This window comes from Haliaeetus leucocephalus, unplaced genomic scaffold (genome assembly GCF_000737465.1).
Source record: "Haliaeetus leucocephalus isolate CR32 unplaced genomic scaffold, Haliaeetus_leucocephalus-4.0 Scaffold151, whole genome shotgun sequence".
Taxonomy (NCBI): Eukaryota; Metazoa; Chordata; class Aves; order Accipitriformes; family Accipitridae; genus Haliaeetus; species Haliaeetus leucocephalus.
This window is the reverse complement of record NW_010972587.1, coordinates 3,395,520-3,415,939: the sequence shown is the minus strand read 5'-3', so window position 1 is coordinate 3,415,939 and position 20,420 is coordinate 3,395,520. Positions and strand designations below refer to the sequence as shown.

The 20,420-nt window shown below is 35.9% G+C and overlaps 1 protein-coding gene across 3 annotated transcripts in view; it reads right to left on the bottom strand.

Annotated features, from left to right (window-relative positions):
- Positions 1 to 20,420, bottom strand: part of TBC1D15 (TBC1 domain family, member 15) — a 35,507-nt gene that overhangs the window by 1,502 nt on the left and 13,585 nt on the right. Inside the window, exons 6-16 of one of the 3 annotated variants that reach the window (XM_010561786.1) lie at positions 17,106 to 17,208; positions 15,949 to 16,146; positions 14,266 to 14,394; positions 12,299 to 12,402; positions 11,901 to 11,995; positions 10,349 to 10,465; positions 7,429 to 7,529; positions 6,602 to 6,701; positions 6,121 to 6,218; positions 1,250 to 1,366; positions 608 to 694 (exon numbers count right to left, since the gene is read on the bottom strand). In XM_010561786.1, coding sequence (XP_010560088.1) covers positions 608 to 694; positions 1,250 to 1,366; positions 6,121 to 6,218; positions 6,602 to 6,701; positions 7,429 to 7,529; positions 10,349 to 10,465; positions 11,901 to 11,995; positions 12,299 to 12,402; positions 14,266 to 14,394; positions 15,949 to 16,146; positions 17,106 to 17,208 — 1,249 coding nt within the window. Of the gene's footprint in view, positions 1 to 607; positions 695 to 1,249; positions 1,367 to 5,306; positions 5,550 to 6,120; positions 6,219 to 6,601; positions 6,702 to 7,428; positions 7,530 to 10,348; positions 10,466 to 11,900; positions 11,996 to 12,298; positions 12,403 to 14,265; positions 14,395 to 15,948; positions 16,147 to 17,105; positions 17,209 to 20,420 lie in introns of those variants that run through there. The other 2 variants (XR_774005.1, XM_010561788.1) reach the window with 2 other exon arrangements.

Genomic DNA, 20,420 nt, shown 5'->3' with positions numbered 1-20,420 from the left:
AAAACGTAAGAAGAAAGGACCCCCCCCCCCCCCCAATAAGTATTTTTTCTTTTGAATTTAGCTGTACTGAAAGCATCTCTCAGCATTAGTTCCATTGAAGTTACCAGTGTCTGGATCTGCTTTTCAAAAAGACAAAGAGGACAGGCTGAGGAATCAATTCCTAATCAGCAATATAATCTTCATTACAAAAATAAAAGTCTAAACAACTATTATAATTACACTTCATGTTATTGAAATTAGTTTTATTGAGTGACGACTGGTTTCTCCCTAATAAGTCTGGTATGCTTTCAGTGCAACGCACCTTTCACCTCATCTTTCTCAAGCACACTGAACATCAAATTACTTGTACTGAGGTTATCTAGTAAGAGTTAAGAAATCATGACCAAAAGGCATAATCCAGCTTTCCCCCAGTGAACAATATTACTCTATAAAATTAAACACTCTTGCTTATAGACTTTTAGAATATAGGTGCTGTATAGATACAGCACATCCTTTATCATACCCAGGCATTTAGTTATTTCGCAAGTCATACATGTATAATTACAGCCAGCTACATACTGTTACTACCTATAAACGCTCACAGTAGATATATTTAAAGTATCTTTACCTTGCAATTCATCATCTGCATAGAAATTGCTTCTGCTTTGCAGAGTATATATTCCACATCAATTTTCATAGACAGTTCATTGATATGCTAAAAACACATTCACAAAGAACAGTAAGCATGATAAATGGTAAACATGCTTTGTTGTGAAATACACTACTACTGTACTGCACTGCTAATAAGTATCACCTTATAAGCTTGCCCCTTAATCTATGAAGTGCTAAACATATTCTATTTGCTTTGACAAATGGGTACTGAAAGATGTAGTATGCAACAGCTGGCTTTCACCAGTATCCAAGATCTGCAAGAAGAATCCATGGTATTTCTAAATGTGACAAACTATCTAGCCCTCCTAGGTACCCCCCAGCTCACATTTTCAAAGTTCTAACTAAGATTACAGAAGAAAAAGCAAAAATTAAACATATTAAGCAGTAGTCTAAGGAGGAGAACAGTTTTCTATTTGTTAATGATCTTATCACTAAACACAGACATCAAATAAATGATTTTGAAAGCACAGAGGACATTCACTTCACATTTAACCCTTCACAAGACAGTACACACCTTTTCCTCAACATGAAATAGAAACATATTGCATTAACACCAAAAAGTTAATTAATATTTAAATAATACTTAAGAATTCAGTACCTTTAATATTTCATTAAAGCCATAGTGCTTGTCCATTATTTGCTGTTTTTCAGATTCTAAGATAGCACAACAAAGAAGAAGATGAAAATTCTGGCAAGGCAATTCCGTCCACATGACCTGTTAAAATATGAAAACCACTTTTGAGATGCTTATGCTTTTCCTCTGAAAAAAAAGGCAATCCTTGGAAGATAAGTGACTCCTCAAGCTGAGTGGCTTAACTAACAATAAGCTATTTTTGAAGGCAACCAAGTATTTGTACAATTATTTGAAATTTTTCTTTTAGCTAATTAGTGACAACTGCAAGTATGAGTCACTAAATGCTTATCTTGTTCTTTAAGACTTCTGTGCCTACCAGGTTGTCCCCTATAATGCTATTAAGCTGCCTGAGCTTGCGGTCTTGTGAATGTGTGCGTTCTGTGTCAGCCCACGTGAAACTCTCCTACTCAAAATTACTAACTACGTGGAAGTAATTAAAACTAACAAATTGTGTGGCTTAGCGTGTCTGCATTAAGTGTGAAATGGTAGAATTGTGTCATGGTCAGCAATTTCTCTAAAACAATCTAATGGTTATAAATAAGGTGCCAAAGTTGTTCCCAATCCCCCCCACTACAAGAGCCCAAATACATGTACATGCAGGTGTTGGGGGTGGGTGGGTGTTACTTTCTGACTGCAGACACATTGGCTTTTGGTCCCACAGAGGCCACAGATAATCATTCTCGAGGTCACTGGGACTGAAATGTGCAACCTCAGTATTAATACTCTATTTTAGCACGTTCATGAGAGTCAAATCTTTAAAAAAAAAGTGTTGGAAGAGAATCCGTGTGGTGGGCAGAAAGCTGGAGAACAGTTTTGACAACAGAACAAAGGAAGAAGAAAACCAAACATTGTTTGCATAAATTAGTCTGACAAACAGATAAACGGATTTAAGTCAATGGATTTACTCTCAAAAAAGGCACATAAAAAAAAGCAGGCTCATGAAGATTCAGTTTTACTTCATTAGTAAAAATTTTCTTGCTTCACTATTGATAGAAAACAGCCTTAAAGCTCAACAAAAGCTTACTTATACTGTAACTTTTATCACTAGTACATGTAGCCCATAAACAGAATTGCAAAAATCAAAAGATATCCAAACCAAGTTCACCCCAAATAAAGTGCAATTAATCTTCAATGTTTCAATTCAGATTCAATTCACTCAGTCCAGAACTAAATTTGGTCTCTTTTTCAGGTATCCAGTATTTTGTTAAAGCACTCTCTCACTCCAGGAAAAGGGCTGGAATGTAAATAGGCTGATAAATGATAACAATCATATGAAAATGCCTATAGTCTACCAAATACAGTCTGTCCACACACTATTGGGTTTATTTTTTTCACTCCTACTTCATAAGAAGGAAATATTGACAGCTGTACATGGATTTGGTTCAACATCAAGTTTGCACATAAAGAGAGCAAGCTACTGCCCACACATTTCCAGTACACTCAAACTCTCATGGTATGCATACTCTGAATCATCTACAACAATCACTAATGAAGCGTATCAGACAACAGGCTGCCTCTTGCCATTAAATCTAAACCAGAATATAGATGATGGAAACAGGGTATGGGGGAAATTGAACCAAAATATAGATCTGTATCACAGTTACATTTTTATAGACATTAACAGAGTATTTAACTTTCCTGTCTACACTTTAATGCTATCCTACTGACATATTTACTTTAAGAAGTATTTGCTTCAAGCCGTAACTTCAGTGGAAGCTGGATCTGGCTTCAAGAGCAGAAAAAGCCCCCAAAATACTAACAAGGATGTTTACAGACATTCTCTCCTCTGTGAGGAAAATTAGCAGCTGTCACCAGCTGCTAACACCAGCTGCAAAAAATTCCACAGTTTTTGCCACCATTTCTGATACACCTTTCAAAGTCTGGAGCAGAGCATGCACTTAAGCTTAAGTATGTAAACACATAACAGGAGCACCACAAAGTGCTTGGAAAATGATGAAAGAAAAACAGCATTTAAGTTAAGAATATAAAAATACAGCACTTGACTGCAATTAACTCTTGTCCTCCTATGTCTTTTTGATAAAGCCATGCAAGTAAGGACTCATTTGTTCTAGCGCTACCTCAGCATCCATGAATATCTGTAACCAATACTAGCATATATGTAAAGTAATTTATCACTAGGTCATGCTGGTTTTATGCTATGTGAGCTGTACTAGCGTAACACTGGAGATAAGTGTGAGCTAGCTGTGTCATTTTGTTACAGAATTTTTCTTCTGGGATTCTTTTTCTACCCCGTCTTCCTGCACCACCTTGAGAATGAAGCAGCTCACTGTGCAAAGGAAAGATTAAGAGCTGGCTGGAATTAGCAGGTAATATTCTATGTCCCTCCAGTGTGAAGGAGGGACTGAGCTGCTTTCAATTTTGGGACATCTAAGCAGTGATTCAGTATGCTGTCTAACTGGGCTGAGTCTAACAGACACTGCTAAAATGTACTACAAATAATCCCACCCACAGACAGAGCTGTTTAACCTGCATTCATATTTCTGTAAAAAGGTGTTGCATAGAGCATTGCAAGTAACCGCAATCACGTAATGTGTCTCAACTTACCCCAACAACGTGGAATGCCACCTCCCCAGCGGTGCACTGCCTAGCACACCCTGAGGTACCATAACCACCCACATTTTCTACCACAATCTGATTATTATGGCTTTTGCTCAGGAAATGGGAGGGCTTGGTTTTAGCCTCTACTCCAGCTGATAGGGACTGGCATCTCCCATCCCTAAGGTGAATGTCTATTTTATTTATTTATTTTTTTATTGAGATAAAACACTGGAAGTCATGAAGCCAGTGGCAACAGGGAAAAAGTATCCAATGCTACCTTAGTGGCTGAGGCAACTTGGAGGACAGAAATGCAGATCCAAAAGAACACCCTGAAATTCATAGGTTAAGACCGAAAAAGCCCCAGAAGTCCTGGAACCTGGGACTGGAATCTCAGGTGGTACTTCCCCATCTTCCCATTCTACCCTCTGCAATGGTAACGTCACCTTCAAATGGGTTCCCTCAGTTCACATGCTATTACAAAACAAACAGCACATGAATTTTGCTCAGACTGAAATACCCTAAAAGCAGTTCGCTTCTCTTTACTGATTAGAGAGGAAAATGGTCTCCTGTACCTATAGCTTGCCTTCGTAAATCCCACATACACACTCCACTGATACCAATGAAGTTGCATAGCTGTGAAGAGGGAAGAAAAAAAAAACCAACCAAAACCAAACCACCGTTGCAAGCTGGACTTCAACTGTGACAAAGGTGACACTAGCTTTCACATTAAAACATCAACATAATGCCTTAGTTTGTTTTAAAAAGGAAAGCAAGATATCCCCTTTCCAATGCCGTATCTCCTAACAAAGAAATTAAATACTTGTAGTAAACATACATTATGATGTGCTAAAAGGAACCTACAAGACTAGGTTTCCATCATCTTCCTAAGACAGAAAAAAAATATACTTAAGAATTAGAAATATAGTGTGTTTCTTTTCTGTATGCATGCGTATACACGCATTAAAGCAGAGGTGATAAAAACATGCTAGCCTGGGACTATAAACTATAAATAAAAGCACTGTTGTCATCAATTTAAAAAGAAAAATTAGTCTTTAAAAAAAATACTGAAAAGACAACATAACACTGAGGGGAGAAAATGAGATGGCTGAATTTTTTTCCCCCAAATTATTACCATTTATACCTTGGACTAAGAGAATTCTTTTGGGTTTGTATATTTTGGTTCCTTTATTTATGAATGTTATTCATAAACTTTTTAGTCCTCTTCAGTTAAAATATCACCTCAATACTCTATGATAGTAAATTCCACCAACTGATGATAACAAGCTAAAAAAGATTTACTTTAGACAGTTTTAAATACTGGTCCTCCTCTTTATGTGACTCCTTTTTCATTAGTGGAAAAAGTGAATAAAAGCGTCAACATTATTTTTCATCATACCAGAAACAACATTATTTTTCATTATAGTACAAGTTTTATGCATCTCAGTCCTGTTCTTTTCATTACCCTTCTGTTCCCCAGCACAACTCTATGTGATGTTATGTCCTAGAAAATACTCCTTCCATTCATCTGAACATTTATTCTCTTGTTTGGGAGTTTTCAGTGGATACTGTGCTATTCTTAAATGCATCTTAGACAATAAACCTGTACTGTTGACAGACTTCTCAATTTTCTTGGAACAAAGAATTAAAAGGGTGTTCAACAAAAATGTTAGTTCATCTTAATTACTCCATCTGATCCCAAGATCACCTAAATAAAAAAAGATCTCATTAACCTGGAATTATCAGAACTCCCACATTTTCATGTTTTACATTATGTTATTTGGCATCATAAGGCCTTATCATGAATCTGACATCTGACATCCACTATCCCCTTTATGGTTTTGGCTAACACAAAAACTACCCTGCCAGTGCTTCATTGCACTTAATCTATAAAGTACTACAAGTATCAAGGAATTAATCAGACACACACACACAAATGCTATTTCTTCTAGCATAAGCTCTCTTCCATTAAAAGTTAACTGGTACTCTCCACTTACTACTTTCACTTAAGAGCCTCATCTGAAGGATCCTGTCCAGACCTTTTTGAAAAGCCAATTTATCCCCACTAGCTCTTGTAAGTATTTTTTCATTAACCTCCCAAGTTGTTGGTTAGGCTAAACAGACATAACATATGCTAATAAGTCCTCACCTCATTCCACTGATTCAGTTTAAAAAAAAAATATATCTATTAGAGTATTAACCACTTTGCAGAATCATCTGTGCTTTTTGTTCTAAAGTAAAAAGACTGCTCGGGTTTTTGTGATGAAATATCTTCTTACCTCCCAGAGTCGAAGAATATCTTGAAAGCTAAATTCCCTTTTAAATCTGATAAGAAGCCATCGGAAGCAAAAATAAAGGTAGCCTGAGTCTTGAGATTCTAGGAATAAGAGTGTTACATTTCATAAACACCAAATTTGGTTAAGACAACAGGGAAAAAAAAAAACCAAAACAAACAACAAAACCCACATACTTTACAGGCACACAATCATACCTTTTTTTTTTTTTTTTTAAGATGGTAGCCCCTTTTCAGAATCAAAGATATTTGCCAGAGAACGGTATATTTTTAAAATCAGTAACAAGATGACCCTGTTTTTCAATAGGCATGGAGGAATTATTGAAATCTTTTAGACATTATTAATTTACAAGTCCTGCATTCATATAATATTACTATTGGAATTACATTTAAAGACTGGTAAGGATATCAGTGCACACAGAATGCAACAGGTTGTTTTAGTTATTGTGCATGAATAATACACCTACCTAAATAACTGCAAAATCCACTGTCTAGTAAACGAAGCAAAGTACTCAGCTGAATTAGTTGTGTCTTCATACCCTGCATCTGTTCTTCAAAATTCTGATGCTGGATGGAATAAAATATTAGCACTGTCATTTTTATTAACCCAATGATAATTTTGAGATTTACAGCTATTTTTAATTTATTTTTTTTAATTTTGTTATTGCAACAGTGGTTGTCATTCTTCAGGCATTTAACATACAGACTGTTAACTGTACTTCCATCTAATGAAATGTCTGCCTTTTACTGAAAGGTTTAACTAAAACAGTGAACTGTGTTTCTTTGATAACACTTTTGTATGTAATAAATGATATTTTAAATCAGCCTATGCTCTGTATCTACAAGCAGCACCGCTGCACTGAAACCAAAAAGACAACTTTTTTTTAATTCTCATACCAGTCACATTCTGTTTCACCACATGCACAATTCATAAAAGCTTCAGTTTGTGGAAAGTCTAAATTGCATTTAACAAATGCCAAAAGGTAAGTATAACAGGGAACCATTATCTTTGACAAAAACCTGCTAGAGGACTCCTGATTAATACGAATTTGTCTATGATGGTTCTGAGTTACTTCGGAATTTCCCAAGAGCTGAATTTGTCTATATTGCATAGTAATAGTATCACAAACCCACCATAATCTGTGTCAATCAGAAAAAACATATTGACTTCAAACATAAGATGATTGCTTTAAAAGCATTCAAAAAAACCCAATGAAGTTTATAAAATAAAGTTAACCTCAAATACTATCCACAGCGTATCTGTTTACGTGGGCTAAAAAAAGCCTTATTTTACCATTTGATCCATGTATGATACAAAGCACCAAAAGGCATCTACTTCATTCTCCATAACATACAAGAGAGGTGAAAGCAAGTCGCTCATCCCCTGGACATAACCTTTACAGAGAAAAATGAAAAAAAAAAAGCAAACAGGAATTTAGTTGAACTGAGCAGTCAAACAGTAATTTTTCAAGTGTGTTGAAAGACTGAGTGAAACAAGTGTTTGATTCCAAGTCTGTACAGATGCTATAATTTCCAGCTTAACCACCAGTAAAGACTTTTTTTTATTAATAATAACCAGCATCCAGCAGATCTAACAAGATTTAGCCATGTTTTCTGCCAATCTAAAGAGAACATAAGACAAATGCATTGTTTTTGTAGTTGTTAAAATATGTAGAAACTGAGCTGACACCAGAATAATTTTCAGTAAAAAAAGTTCCCATTTAGAACTCAGAAGAAGCCTATATTGATATTTTAAAGAAGATTAAACATATACCTTGCACCATCACAAATACAGACTCATATTTATTCTCCTCTCCATCTGTAAATGATTGCTTTCTTCCATACATTTAAAATCTTCTAATGTCTTCCCACTTTTTTTCCCCCCAAGTGAAGATTTTCTTTTTAAATAGATTTGAGGAAGAGATGTTGAGTTTCAATCCCAAGAAAACATATGGTGCAATAGCTTTTGTAAAGAAAATTTCACACTTAACATTTCTTATTCCTGGCACTGAATATGCTTGAAGGATTCCTGTATTTAGGGAAGCAGGAACCGTTCTGCTTCGATGGTATTTTATATACACTAAAGCCTAAGACCATCTATGTAACTAAGCAGTCAACCACAAAAAAACCTACTACCTACCAAACTGGGGAAGGGGATTAACAGCAAAGTATTGCTTGTGAGAAGCATGAAAGAAACACATATCCAGACATAATTCAAGAAGTGTCTTTAGGTTTCTGTGACCAGAAATGGTGAATCAAGCCCACGTGCCCTAAAAAGCACCTCACATGCCTTATAAAAGCTTACATTTAACTGGAGAATAAAATGCCCATTTTTAGAGCATATCACTTTTACAAATAGCTAGAAAATTTTAGTTGCATACAAAACATTTTCAAAATTTTATAGCTTTTTAATGCCTCTTCCAGCTTCCTTATTTGTAATTAACAGCCCAATTAAGAACAGAGGACAAGGATTTTTAGAGCTCACTCTTCCCCTTCTTCCTGACTTTTCCAACTACCTTATCACTGATGCTCAAGTCAGCTCATCTACTGCCCTATTGCCGCTGACCTCCTTAAGTAAGGGAGAACATGATTTATGTGTATGTCTATCATCAGTGGTTGGTTTAACATGACATGACATTTATCAGTTAGACTCAAGCTTGGCTGATTCCATTTCTTAATGATGTAATTATAACTGAATAACTGAAAAGAGGACTGGAGTCAATGACTGTGAAATATGGAACAGGTGTGAGAAGAAAAACAGAACAAGGAACAGAAAACAGGTAAATAATTAAAAGGTCAAAAGAAAAAAAATGTTTTATTCCTCACACATTTAATACGATAGCCAATTAAAAATAAATTCAGAGAAAATTCTGTTCAAGACTGGTTTTATTCTTCAAGAGACCTTTAAACTGTTTCATTAATGCAGACTTGAGGAATTCATTCAGAAAAACATTGTATTAACAGTTGTTCTGTCCCCTCTCCTATCTGGCAGTTTGTGGCATTACTCAGATCTCTACAGCTGCTGTTGAAGGATTAAGAGTAGCATTGTACCAATGCTTGAGTAGCTTAGAAGCCTTGGACACATCCAATGTCAAATGTACTATATTTCCATTATTCTTGCTTGTTTATAAAACAGAAGACTTGTCCACTGCATACATTTAAGCCATCTAAACAATGTTTTTAATAGAGTGGGTGGTGAATGTGCTTTAATTTCACTTACATGTCACTGGCGTGTTAACGCAGGTTGAAATGTGGAAAGACACGTGGAACAGAGCTACATATTTAAAAAGCCTCAATCAGTTTTAGTTTTTCCCTTCTTTTTCAAGCCAAGGATCAAGTCTCTCTACAGACTTGACAGAAAGGACAAAAGCTGACAAGTACTACAGCTCTGCAACAAGTTTACTAGTGATTAAAGATTTGTTCCAACTTCTTGCCTTCAAAATCTGGCAAGAAGTGGGCTTTTAGAATTCCAACACTTTTCTGAGATAGAATACCAAAAAAAACCAAACCACACAAGTACACAACAGCCAAATGCCATGGCAGGGGTGGACAGGGAACCAACTAGAAGTATCTTTTCTTCCCTCCCTTCCAAGGCAATTAACAGAAGCCAAGACTTAGACATCTCATATACACTGCGATTAAAGCAAGACGTTATATGCTCTTCCTTCTGCAACAGATGTGTATGCTAAAACGTAATTTTTGACAGACTGTTAAGTGTACTCCTCAAGAACCAGCTTTTAAAGTATTCATAAGAACACCCATGTTTACAAACAGCTGGTTCAGCATGCTGGGCTTTAATTACAGCAGTGGCAGCTGGTTTATCATTTTTATTGATATTTCAGTCTTAAAAATGGATATAGCACTCAAGCTCCAAAGACCCAAACCCATTTAAAACTCTGAAAGCAAACTTGCTTTGATTCTAAAAACAAAAAGCCCCAACACAACAGTAGGGCTATGGTGAAGACAAACTGCCACTTAATTCCCAATCCCACCTCAGCTGATGAATTCAGATGCCTGTGACAAACATCAGATAGAAGAGAGGAAGAAATAGGATGAGAAACTGAACAAAGTTATCTACATTATTAAAATACAAATCTTGACATTTACAAAAAGCATTGTAATCAATACAAGTTCAATTGTATTAACAGGCCTTAACATAAGCAAAGCTGCGTATCAGAAACTAAAAAAGGCTTTTACAGAGGAACAGAACTTACCTAAGTCAAAGTCATACATGCAATAGGTCATCAAAATATCATGAAGTAAAATCAATCCTGGATTATCTTCACCTTCGTAGAATTTATTTGTTCGATCTGTCCTGTTTACATCTTTTTCTAAGAAAACAGTTCAGATTTAAAAACATTTTCAAAACCAGTTCTACAAAGCCACCATCAAATGAATTCAGAATGTTTTTAAGCTGCTGCTTTTTTCCTCAAACATTGTTGCAAGGCTTTGAAGTGTTTAAGATAACTGCATAACTGAATGTCATTTCAAAATAAAGAATATTTTAAAAGAAAGACAATCCTTCCTGTCTGCAATAAAAGGATTTGCTTATAAACAGATTTTAAAGCTTTTTGCTTTTTTTTTTTGTTAATACTTTTCATGGAAAAATTCCTGATTATAGTTCAGTGAAAATGTTTTACACTTACAGGGATTAAGAACAATTTTATGTGAGTTAGCTATGCCATGCCATTTATGAATACTTATGCGATGCAGCATAAGCCATAGTAGGAAAGTTACTACATGATCACCTCAAAGACACTGTGACAGTTCATGACAGCATGTTTATACATTCTGTTTAACAAGTTCCTATTAACTCAGTGAGCTGAAGCTGCCTGTTTCATCAGGCAGTTTTCATGCCTCCAACATACCAAGCACACAGCATACTCTTTAATAATGTAAAATTCAAGACTGATGTATTGAAATAAGCAAAAATTTTAGTGCACTTTAATAAAACGAGTATTCTGGAGTTTTGGATGTATTTTAGAACATAAGCTTAATATTGTCATTTACATCTCAAACACTTAAAATGGAACAGAACTGCTTCAACAGAACCAAAACATCAGCCTTTTTTGAACTCTGCATGTTATTTTTTTTTTTGTTAACACACACACTCTCTAAAAAGGTAGTTTACTAATCTACTAAGATTAGACTTTCTAAACCCTTTCAGCTTGCCTGTTGAATAACTGGCTGAAATAAGTTTAGTCTAGGTCTCAGAATAACACAAAAATCTTATCCTGTCTCCTGAAATAATTATTTAGTAATCCTAAACATTGCTGCCCAAATCTCACTACCAAAGAGAACTGAGGACACAAACTGCTAATCATCATCAGAACTTGATGAAATTTTTAAAAGTAGGTATAAAACCCCACAAGTCAGAATGCACGTATACAAATACCTGTCAGAAATTTTAAAACATAAACAGACATGTTTTCACATTCTTATTGTATGTCATTATTTTAATGACATTCCCAGTAAAATTACATCATGAAATAACATGAAATAAAGAGCTTTTTGTATTAAGTAAAGGAAGTTAAAAAATCCAGCCATTCGGTAACAGTAACGTGTAAACCTCTGAATTACTCTGGTTAGGAAAGTTTTAGTATTAAGTATGTAACAAAGGTTAGACACCACTGAAAACAGCAACATGTTAGTTTTTAATGCCTCTTCATACAGGTTACTCGGAAGGTTGCATTTTTTCAACTTCACATTGAATTGTAAGAGTGTGTGAATTTGTACAGTTAGGTAAGTTTCTAAACCTAAATTTACCTATAAGACTCCGATAATCTCTTAATCTTGAATTTCGTTTTTCCTGTTCCTCACTGACAGATTTCCACTGCAGTTTCATCCTGAAATATTCGTCCCTGAAGAAGAAAGATAATTCTGAAACCAAAGCATGCTCAATTATTACTTTTTTTTTTTATTTAAGCATTCATTCATTCCATTTGTTCTTTGGCATAAATGGGATAACAACACCCTGTTTATATCATATTTTTACTTTAGTATGACAATAATTTTTAAGAAAGTCTCACACACTTCTTTGCATTCAATGATCTTTAGCAGCTGTCTTTCAAGTTTCCCAAAAGCTTTCTACATCACTATATGCCTTAGGAAAAAAAAAAGCAGCTTTTTGATTTATTTTGTAACAAAACCCCCATTGTACTCACGTTTTCCTTTTTTGCAGATTTGCTCTCTCTTCTTTAGTGCTATTCCAAGGAAAATACCCCAAAAGAAATTTCCACGCCTCTTTTCTTAAAGTGTGGCAGAGACCCTAGGGAAAAAATGGATATGAAACATTAACAAAGACTATTTCAATTTTGTGAGGAAACATTCCTATAGTGATACAACACTTCTTAAAGTAAAACTTAAAAGAGAATTTTTATAAGTAAGCTTCTTTTTACATTGTACTCAAATCTTATCTGCTAACTAGGTATCACACTTGGAGGAAAGGGGAGGAAGAGAGTATGATTAAGCAGAAAACTGCAGAAGCACTGGATTCATCCTTAGAAGATAAAAAAGAAACTTCACAAAAGATTTTTCTTCCTATATTTTTGCTTCACTGCTGGAAATAAAAACTTTATGGGCATCACAGACTTTAAGAAGCAAACAAAACACCTTTAAAATTTATATATTTAAACACCATGCTGCTTAACTGCCAAACTTCTGGTCTCGCCACAAATTGATTTTGAGCACTAGACTTCAATTTATTTATTTTTTTTAAACAAATATTTTCATCTAACAAGACATGGCCAACACGCAGATGAATATTCCAAGCAATCAAAACCACTAGTGTCCACCCAAGGACACTATTGTCAGAAGTCTTTCCAAGTAATGCTCATCATTTTTAGATTACAAAAATGTGCTAGCTGAATTATATCCCACTTGCATCAAAAGAGTTTGTTTCAACTCCTCCAGTATAGTCGTGAGAATGAGGCACTTCTGCTATCAGACTCCCCAGTTTGCCAGTCCAAGGCTAGTTTGATTCCTCATTATATTTCTTCATTTGCCATCAGATTAAGGCAAAGAAGATGGTGCAGCAAATAGAATCAACCACTGCAAAAACAAGCAGCAACTGGAACTCTTCCAGTAACAGGCAAACAGTTTAAGAGAGGCATTTTAACTGTTTTCTTTAATGAGGATCTGCACTTAATGTACTGGAAGTTATTGGGAACTTGAGTCATAAATAAAATCGAGCACTCACTCAATGCATGTGACAACAGAAGTGACAGGGAAATGGGCTACTGGAATAACAGGTTTGTATTAATTCTCATGATTGCAGAAGGGTCAGGTCCTTAACTGGGCACCTCAGGCACAGGTATGTTAAAGAACAGTCACAGAAACTGAAAAGGGCCTCAGTTTCACTCTACCCACTTCACAGTACATTATTTAATATGTATAGGTCTTTAAAAAACCTGTAATATCAATGTTATCATTCACTACTTCTGCTCAAACTCCAAGAATGCAAGACTGCGTGCTTGCAAACATGCATCAACAGGTGCACAAAGAATGCATTAACGCAGCTGGATTCCCATCAAAAAAAGAGAAATACTAAAGTAACATTAGGTAGAATAGCTACAGGACATAACTAAAGTTTTCAAAATTTCCATCACTGAGACTAAATTCACATTCATATTGCAAAAACCCTCCATTCAAATAAAAGAAAAAAAAAGTCAGCAAAAGTGTTTAGGACTGCTCTGATGAGGGCCACATCCAGGCAAACTGCTGCACAAAGAAAAGAAGCTTTTGTTGGAGAAAGATAAGAAGAAACCCTCAAAAAGAAAAGAATAAACCAGATATCCTAACACTGAAGCACTGGTGTTTTCCTGAAAGGCACTTTGATTTCTCTTCTTTATCACTTAAGCCTTTGTGTTTTCAACTCTCTCACTTTAGCCAGCCACCACAAGATCTCTCTCCTTGTAGAGCACTTTGTATGGTTGCAAGACTGCTGAGGTATTTGATTAGCATGAAATCATGCTTTATGAAGTCTCTCCAACAATACTGAGTGGCTCATGCTCAAAGTCCTGCACAAAGCATTACAAGTGTAATGAAAACAGCACAACCATGGTTTGGGAAGGAAAGAAAAAGGGGCCAGAATCAAGCCATAGGTCTTGCTGACTTTGGAAAAACAAGTTACCCCTTTGAATATCAATTGCTTTATGTAGTCGACATTTAAAATTCTTCCTTCAGAATCCATATTCTTAGCCCATTCTTCAGCCGACACAGGCTCTCTTCTACTAACTTCAGGCTGTTTTCCTAGATCAATCTGAAACACACATAAATATGTTATATGAATCCCACTGAAGTGCTTTAGTAGTTTTAAACTGCACAAATAGTACTAAGCTTGCCAGTTTCTTATATTCGGTGCAAGTACATTTTCACAGGTGCATACCTCAGTCAGCTACTGTAAGGATCTAAGGCTGTGTCCACATTAGCAAGTAGCGTGGACCAACATAAGCAGATCTTTAGAGCAAGACACTCTGTGCTGAGAACCTGGGTACACATTAGTATTTCAGATTTTGGAGGAGGATGCACGTGTGTGTTTTAAATAACCTTCTACCCCCACAAACACCTCTGTGCTAGCTTCCCATGGACTAAAAGCCTCTATGCAACTGGAAATGTATTAGGTATGTGCAATACAGCAAACAAGGACAATACAGAGCTTGACTTCTAAAGCACATTCTTGATACACACTAGCATATCTTAAGACAGAACTGAAAAACAACTTGGGTTCAGTGATGCTCGGCCCACACAGATGGCACAGTGTGACTGAAAGATCAATTCAAGTACATCACCCCTTAAAAAAAAACCCAAGACTGTATGTGCTTTCAAGAACTCCTAACATCCACCAAAGTTTCACAGTTTGTGCTCAGTCTCTCTCAGTTCCCAAATTGCGCATTTAACCACAGCAGAATTCAGCAGACAGTAATTCCTTACTTTTTAAAAATATTTTGATGATGGCAACCACCAAGTCAATTTGTGTTTCAACTCTATAGAAGTCTAAGGCATGTGCCAGATAAAGACATACAGGTCAGTGTTATTTTCAGTATGTAGCATTTGTTATACTTTTTCTCATTGAAAAAATAACTGATTAAGTGCTAGACAGCAAGTTCTTAGAATTACATAGTTCATACAGCTACTGCTAAGATATTAACACTATTTTGAACTCAAGAAAAAAAACCCCAACATTCAAAGCAGTTTAACACTCTAAAAACATGTAAGCTGCTTAAGTAGTAATCACAAGCATTTAAAAATAAACCTTATCCACCTATCTGTAAAAGACACCAACAGGAGCCCAAAGTGATTCATGATCCAATTACAAGTTCATTCTAGCTTTGGTTCAAGTCATACATAAACCTCTACATTTATACACCCTAGACATTAATCATCCCGTTAAATACTTTGTTTTAATCTTCTTAGCCCTCTTAAAACAAACTGCAATGTTAAAGTGATTAGCCAAGAAAGTTGGTTAACCTGCATACCCCAACTTTACCTAACATAGCTCGCTCTAACCGCAGAGGAAACAGCAAGCACGAAATGGGTGACTTCTCAGGGCATTGACTATAAGATAACGATAATCCCCATTTCAGCAATGACAAGCTTTCTTTCAAAGCAGAACTCATATTTGCAGGCATAAAAATGACACAGTCTAGAAGTAGCTCATGATAATCTTACTCTTGTGAATAAATGGTAGGGCAGCATATGCCACAATCTCCAAGCATAAACAGTACAGCTCACCAAGCTTCAAGTCCTACCATTCCTTTAAAGGTGTGCATAAAAAGAATCAATGCATCTGTATCATATTCATTTACACACTCACTCGTGTAATGACTTCAAATCCTGGTTCTTCCTGCTGATTTATCTTCAACCCTGGAATAGCATCATTGAGAAAGTCTGCCATTTCTGAAGGTGGTCGCCTTTGACTTGAAGGGTCACTTAAGCGGAAACTGTCAAAAATATAGTTTGTGACTTTGGAAAATCTTCCCATTGTTACTGTGTATGGATCTTTCTTCAATTTCTGTGTTATAACAAGGAAAACAAGTAAAATACAAAAAGCCTCAGATTATTTGGAATTCTTGTACTCAAAGAAAGCAAAACAACAGGAAGAGTATTGTAGGTCTCAAAGTTATTGAAGTTTCATGTATTAGTAGTTTCATACAGTACATTCATTACATGATCAAAGAAAAAGATATCTTCAGTATTAAGGCAATGCTACTGATTGATTTGAAAGATTGGATAGCAGTATGCTCAGTAAGCCTGACCTACTTTCCAGTAATTAACGCCACAAAATGTCTTCCTTTTGCCTAGCTTCTCTATCTTCATAGAGAAAATGCATCTTGAATCATCATGTACTCTGCTAGGAATCTCACACAAAACTTGATTTGACAACTAAGTCCAGAAACTAATGTAATTCACTCATGAAGATTTTCTTTAACTAAACAAATCAGTGAATCAAAACTCTGGCCTCATTCAAATCACTGGAAATTTTGCTGCTGACTTTCATGAGTCCACAAACACCACCCAAATGATAAGCAGCTTTAGTATAAAAAACAACTCTTTTAGGCAATATTGCACTCTGCTGCTGTATTTCCAGCATCCCTTCAAAACTGTCAGAAAATATCAAGTTAAAGAATATTTAGTCAAGTAGAATTTAGAAAATTCTAATTAATACATTTTAGTAACTCCTCTAAAATTTTTCCTTCTTTTGCTTTCTAAAACTATCTGTACCCAAATGTATAGAATCACAGACAACATTAACTTGAATAGGTTTGAAATACCACCACAGGGAAGTTAAGAAATTATTAGAACACAGAAAACAACTTAGAAGTAAGTGTACTTTCTATAGTAAGCACCTGTTTTCAGATATAATCAATGGTTCTACAATGGCAATGATTCAGGGAATATTTGTATGACATGTTAGGGTGGGATTTTTTAATAAAGGTCTTCAGAATAAAAAAAATCAAAGATAATACATACTTGTAATAAGCCATAAGATGATTCATCAAAGAGATTTTCAAAAGACTGAGACAGAGACTTGTTCTGAGAATTCACGAGAAGAATCCGTTTATCCTGTGGAGATCTGCAATAAAATTGAAAAAGGGTTTCTATAAGTACCACCAGTTTTTCCTGAAAATGTTTTTAGAACATTTACTGTTTTTTGAAGTCACATTTTGGGTTTTGTGCAAAGAAAGCAGGTTTGATGCAAGATCACTCTTAATTCTTGGCACAAGTTCACAAGCTAACGCATTACAAAAGACTTTCATTTTTCAAAAGATTAGTCATCATCACATTCATTCTGAATTGTATTCTTCGAAAAATCATGATGCTTTTGAGAAATTACTCTGAAGATAGCTTTTGTCACCCACATGTAAATAAAGTTTTCTTCAACTATAGTTTTCTGTATTTGACAACAGACAAAAAAAAGAGATGACACAGGAAAGGAAATTTAGTGAGACATGGTCAGCCTTAACACAATATATGCTGAAACTCCTTTAACATGACAGAGGAAACGAAAAGAGCCCACGTCACCATATGCAGTTAAGGAATTCTTTCTACCAATTAGTAAATCTTACATTAAGGCACCCTGTAAAACATTACATAAAGGAATACAAACTGCTTTTCAATGTATGAAAGCACATCAACAAATTTCTAACCAACAGTATTACAACAGCTACTGTCAGAATAACTCTAAGATTCGTACTGATAGGAGCTTAAAAAACACCACAGCCATTGTATCGTGAAACAGAACCATCTCAGTACAGCCCTGCAAATGTATTTCTGTGTAGAGTCCCAAAGCTACATGAACACAAACCCCATTTCGCCTAACTCACTGTATTTGTACTCTCTTGTATTTCAATATAACATTTGCTTCTCCGACAGGCTTGCACAGGCAGATGAAAACAATAACAACAAAGACAGTGGAACCGTGCTGCTCCCAGTATTTAATCTGTTCTTTTGCTCTCATCCCCTGCCCCCAATCACATATTCTCCCCTCCTCCAGCACAGATACCCCATCAATTCATGAACCAGCTCCTGAATCACCAATTTACAGCTCAATATGTGACACAAGAGAACAGCTCAGAAGCCAGGCTGACATTCAAGCCACAGAGTTGGTAGCTAGGCAGGGGAAGCCAAGCACTTTGCCGTCTGACTCTAATCCATCACACAGACTTATGTTTATAAAATACCTCTCTACTGCTCTCCCCCAAAGTTTAAATCCACTATTTCTAGTCTTGAAAGAAAAGTTACTTTTATTTTTATTAGTACCTGCATCACCTACCATGTTATTAAAGTCATAGATAAGAACTTTAATAAGCCTTATCTCTCTCCCATTCCAACAGGACAGGACACTGTTAACACTGACGGATATGAAACGCAACAAGAGATCTCATTTTGAGACAGCCAGACACCACAGTCATAGTCCTAAGGCAGCAACGGTTAATGAAGCTCAACTGGCTTTTGCTAAAAAGCAGCACAGGGGCAAAGGCTGAGTCATGTATTATGTTTGCCTTAACTAAAAGAACGAAAACTTTGCACCACATCTCCATTTTAATTAAACATTTTCTCTAGACAGACAGCTGGGTATCAACAGCTACTTAGGTAATGTTCAAAACAATTTTGTGAGCTAGACACTTTATTAAACACTTACTCATAATCCTGCGAGTTAGAAAGTGTCATCCATACACACAGTGTTTTCTCAATATTATACTGGCACCACCAAACTAAGAAACACGTAATCTTTACAGCAACAAATTACAAATATTTTGTTTGAGTTTAGCCATTTCACACACACACCAATTCCAGCAATGACGTGACATTTTATAAGGAGTGGTGTTAGAGAAGGACAAAAACTTTTGAGGTGATAGGAACAGAGGAAGAAAATACCCATGACAAAGGTATTTTAGAGAAAAGCTAAACTTCCTGCCTAAACATCAATATCCTATGTATTATAAACTAAGAGGTTGGGATAACAAGTAATTATGCTGCCACGTATTTGCTTGTGGCATCCAGAAAGCTGAGTAAACACCTTTTCCTAAAAAAGGTTGTGAGCTTAGATACATCATGTACAAAAGCATGATGTATATGGTATAATGGTAATAACCATTAGGAAAAAATAGAAAAAACAGAGACTGAAGTCTGCCATTTCCACAGCTTACAAGGCATATTTGTTCCTTTCTCTTTCCTTAAAAAAAAAATAACCATAATTCATAACTAGACCACAGAAAAGAATTTGGTGCCAGAAGCAGACCTGAACTGGAAGAGAGGAATCTAAGTAAGAAAACCGAAACTGGAAGTTCCTGTTCAGCTCAATGCTTAACTTAATTCAAATTTAATTTCCATAGCTGCCTCAGCTTTTTGCTTTAAAGTTCCCAAAGTACCCGCTGTTGCATTCGTCAATGCTTAGAACTGTTTGAGGTGGCAATACTAAGCAGCTCAGCACATCCTGAATGCTTGAACATCACCTCAAGTTTCCATGTCTTACCTTAGCAGGGAATTCCATCTAGCAAGCGTTCCTGGACACCCCAGTGCACAGCTGCTGGGTCAGACTGCACAAACCCTACGCCACTGCCCTCTTTTAAAAACAGACACATAAGGACATGACTGCCTCTCTTTGTACAGTTTCTTCCACACCTGACAGCTACTGTTTTGCACTGTCTGAAGAGGAACGCCGACATCAACTGGCAACAGGCTACAAAAGGCAAGAACTAAGAATCCAATCCACTGGGTCAAATAAAGGAAGAATGGTAAGTGCCCACTCACTCACCACAGACTACCTGAAAGAGACAGTGCTTGAAACAGAAACCAAAATCAGTACCTACTTCATTTTCATTCAGTGACTCACCAATAAGCATTAATTTTACATAGCAATGTGAAGTATAATTATTTGCTGCACATGACTCAGTAAAACTGGAAATAATGCCTGTTAGTAACACAAACTGTCTAACATTATGTGCAGTAATGAACTGACAACCAAATGCTGGGCAGAACTTAGATGTCTGACTTACAGGAGCTCAGGTGTCCAACTTCATAAAATGGTTTAAGGTATTCCGCTATGTTAGCTTAGATTGCTGCTTTTCTAAAAACTTTTAACCACTACGTGAAAAGATACAAAAAATTTCCTGAATATGAAAAGACAAAATAACTTGTTACATAGCAGAGCAGTATCTTCTTGTAAATATTTTATGCCTTTAAGCAAAAAATATGAAATATAAAATAAGCTTAGGCCAGGTGTCTCAACATTAAATACAGGGAACTCCACGAAAATTAATGCAGGTATAACTACAGATCTGT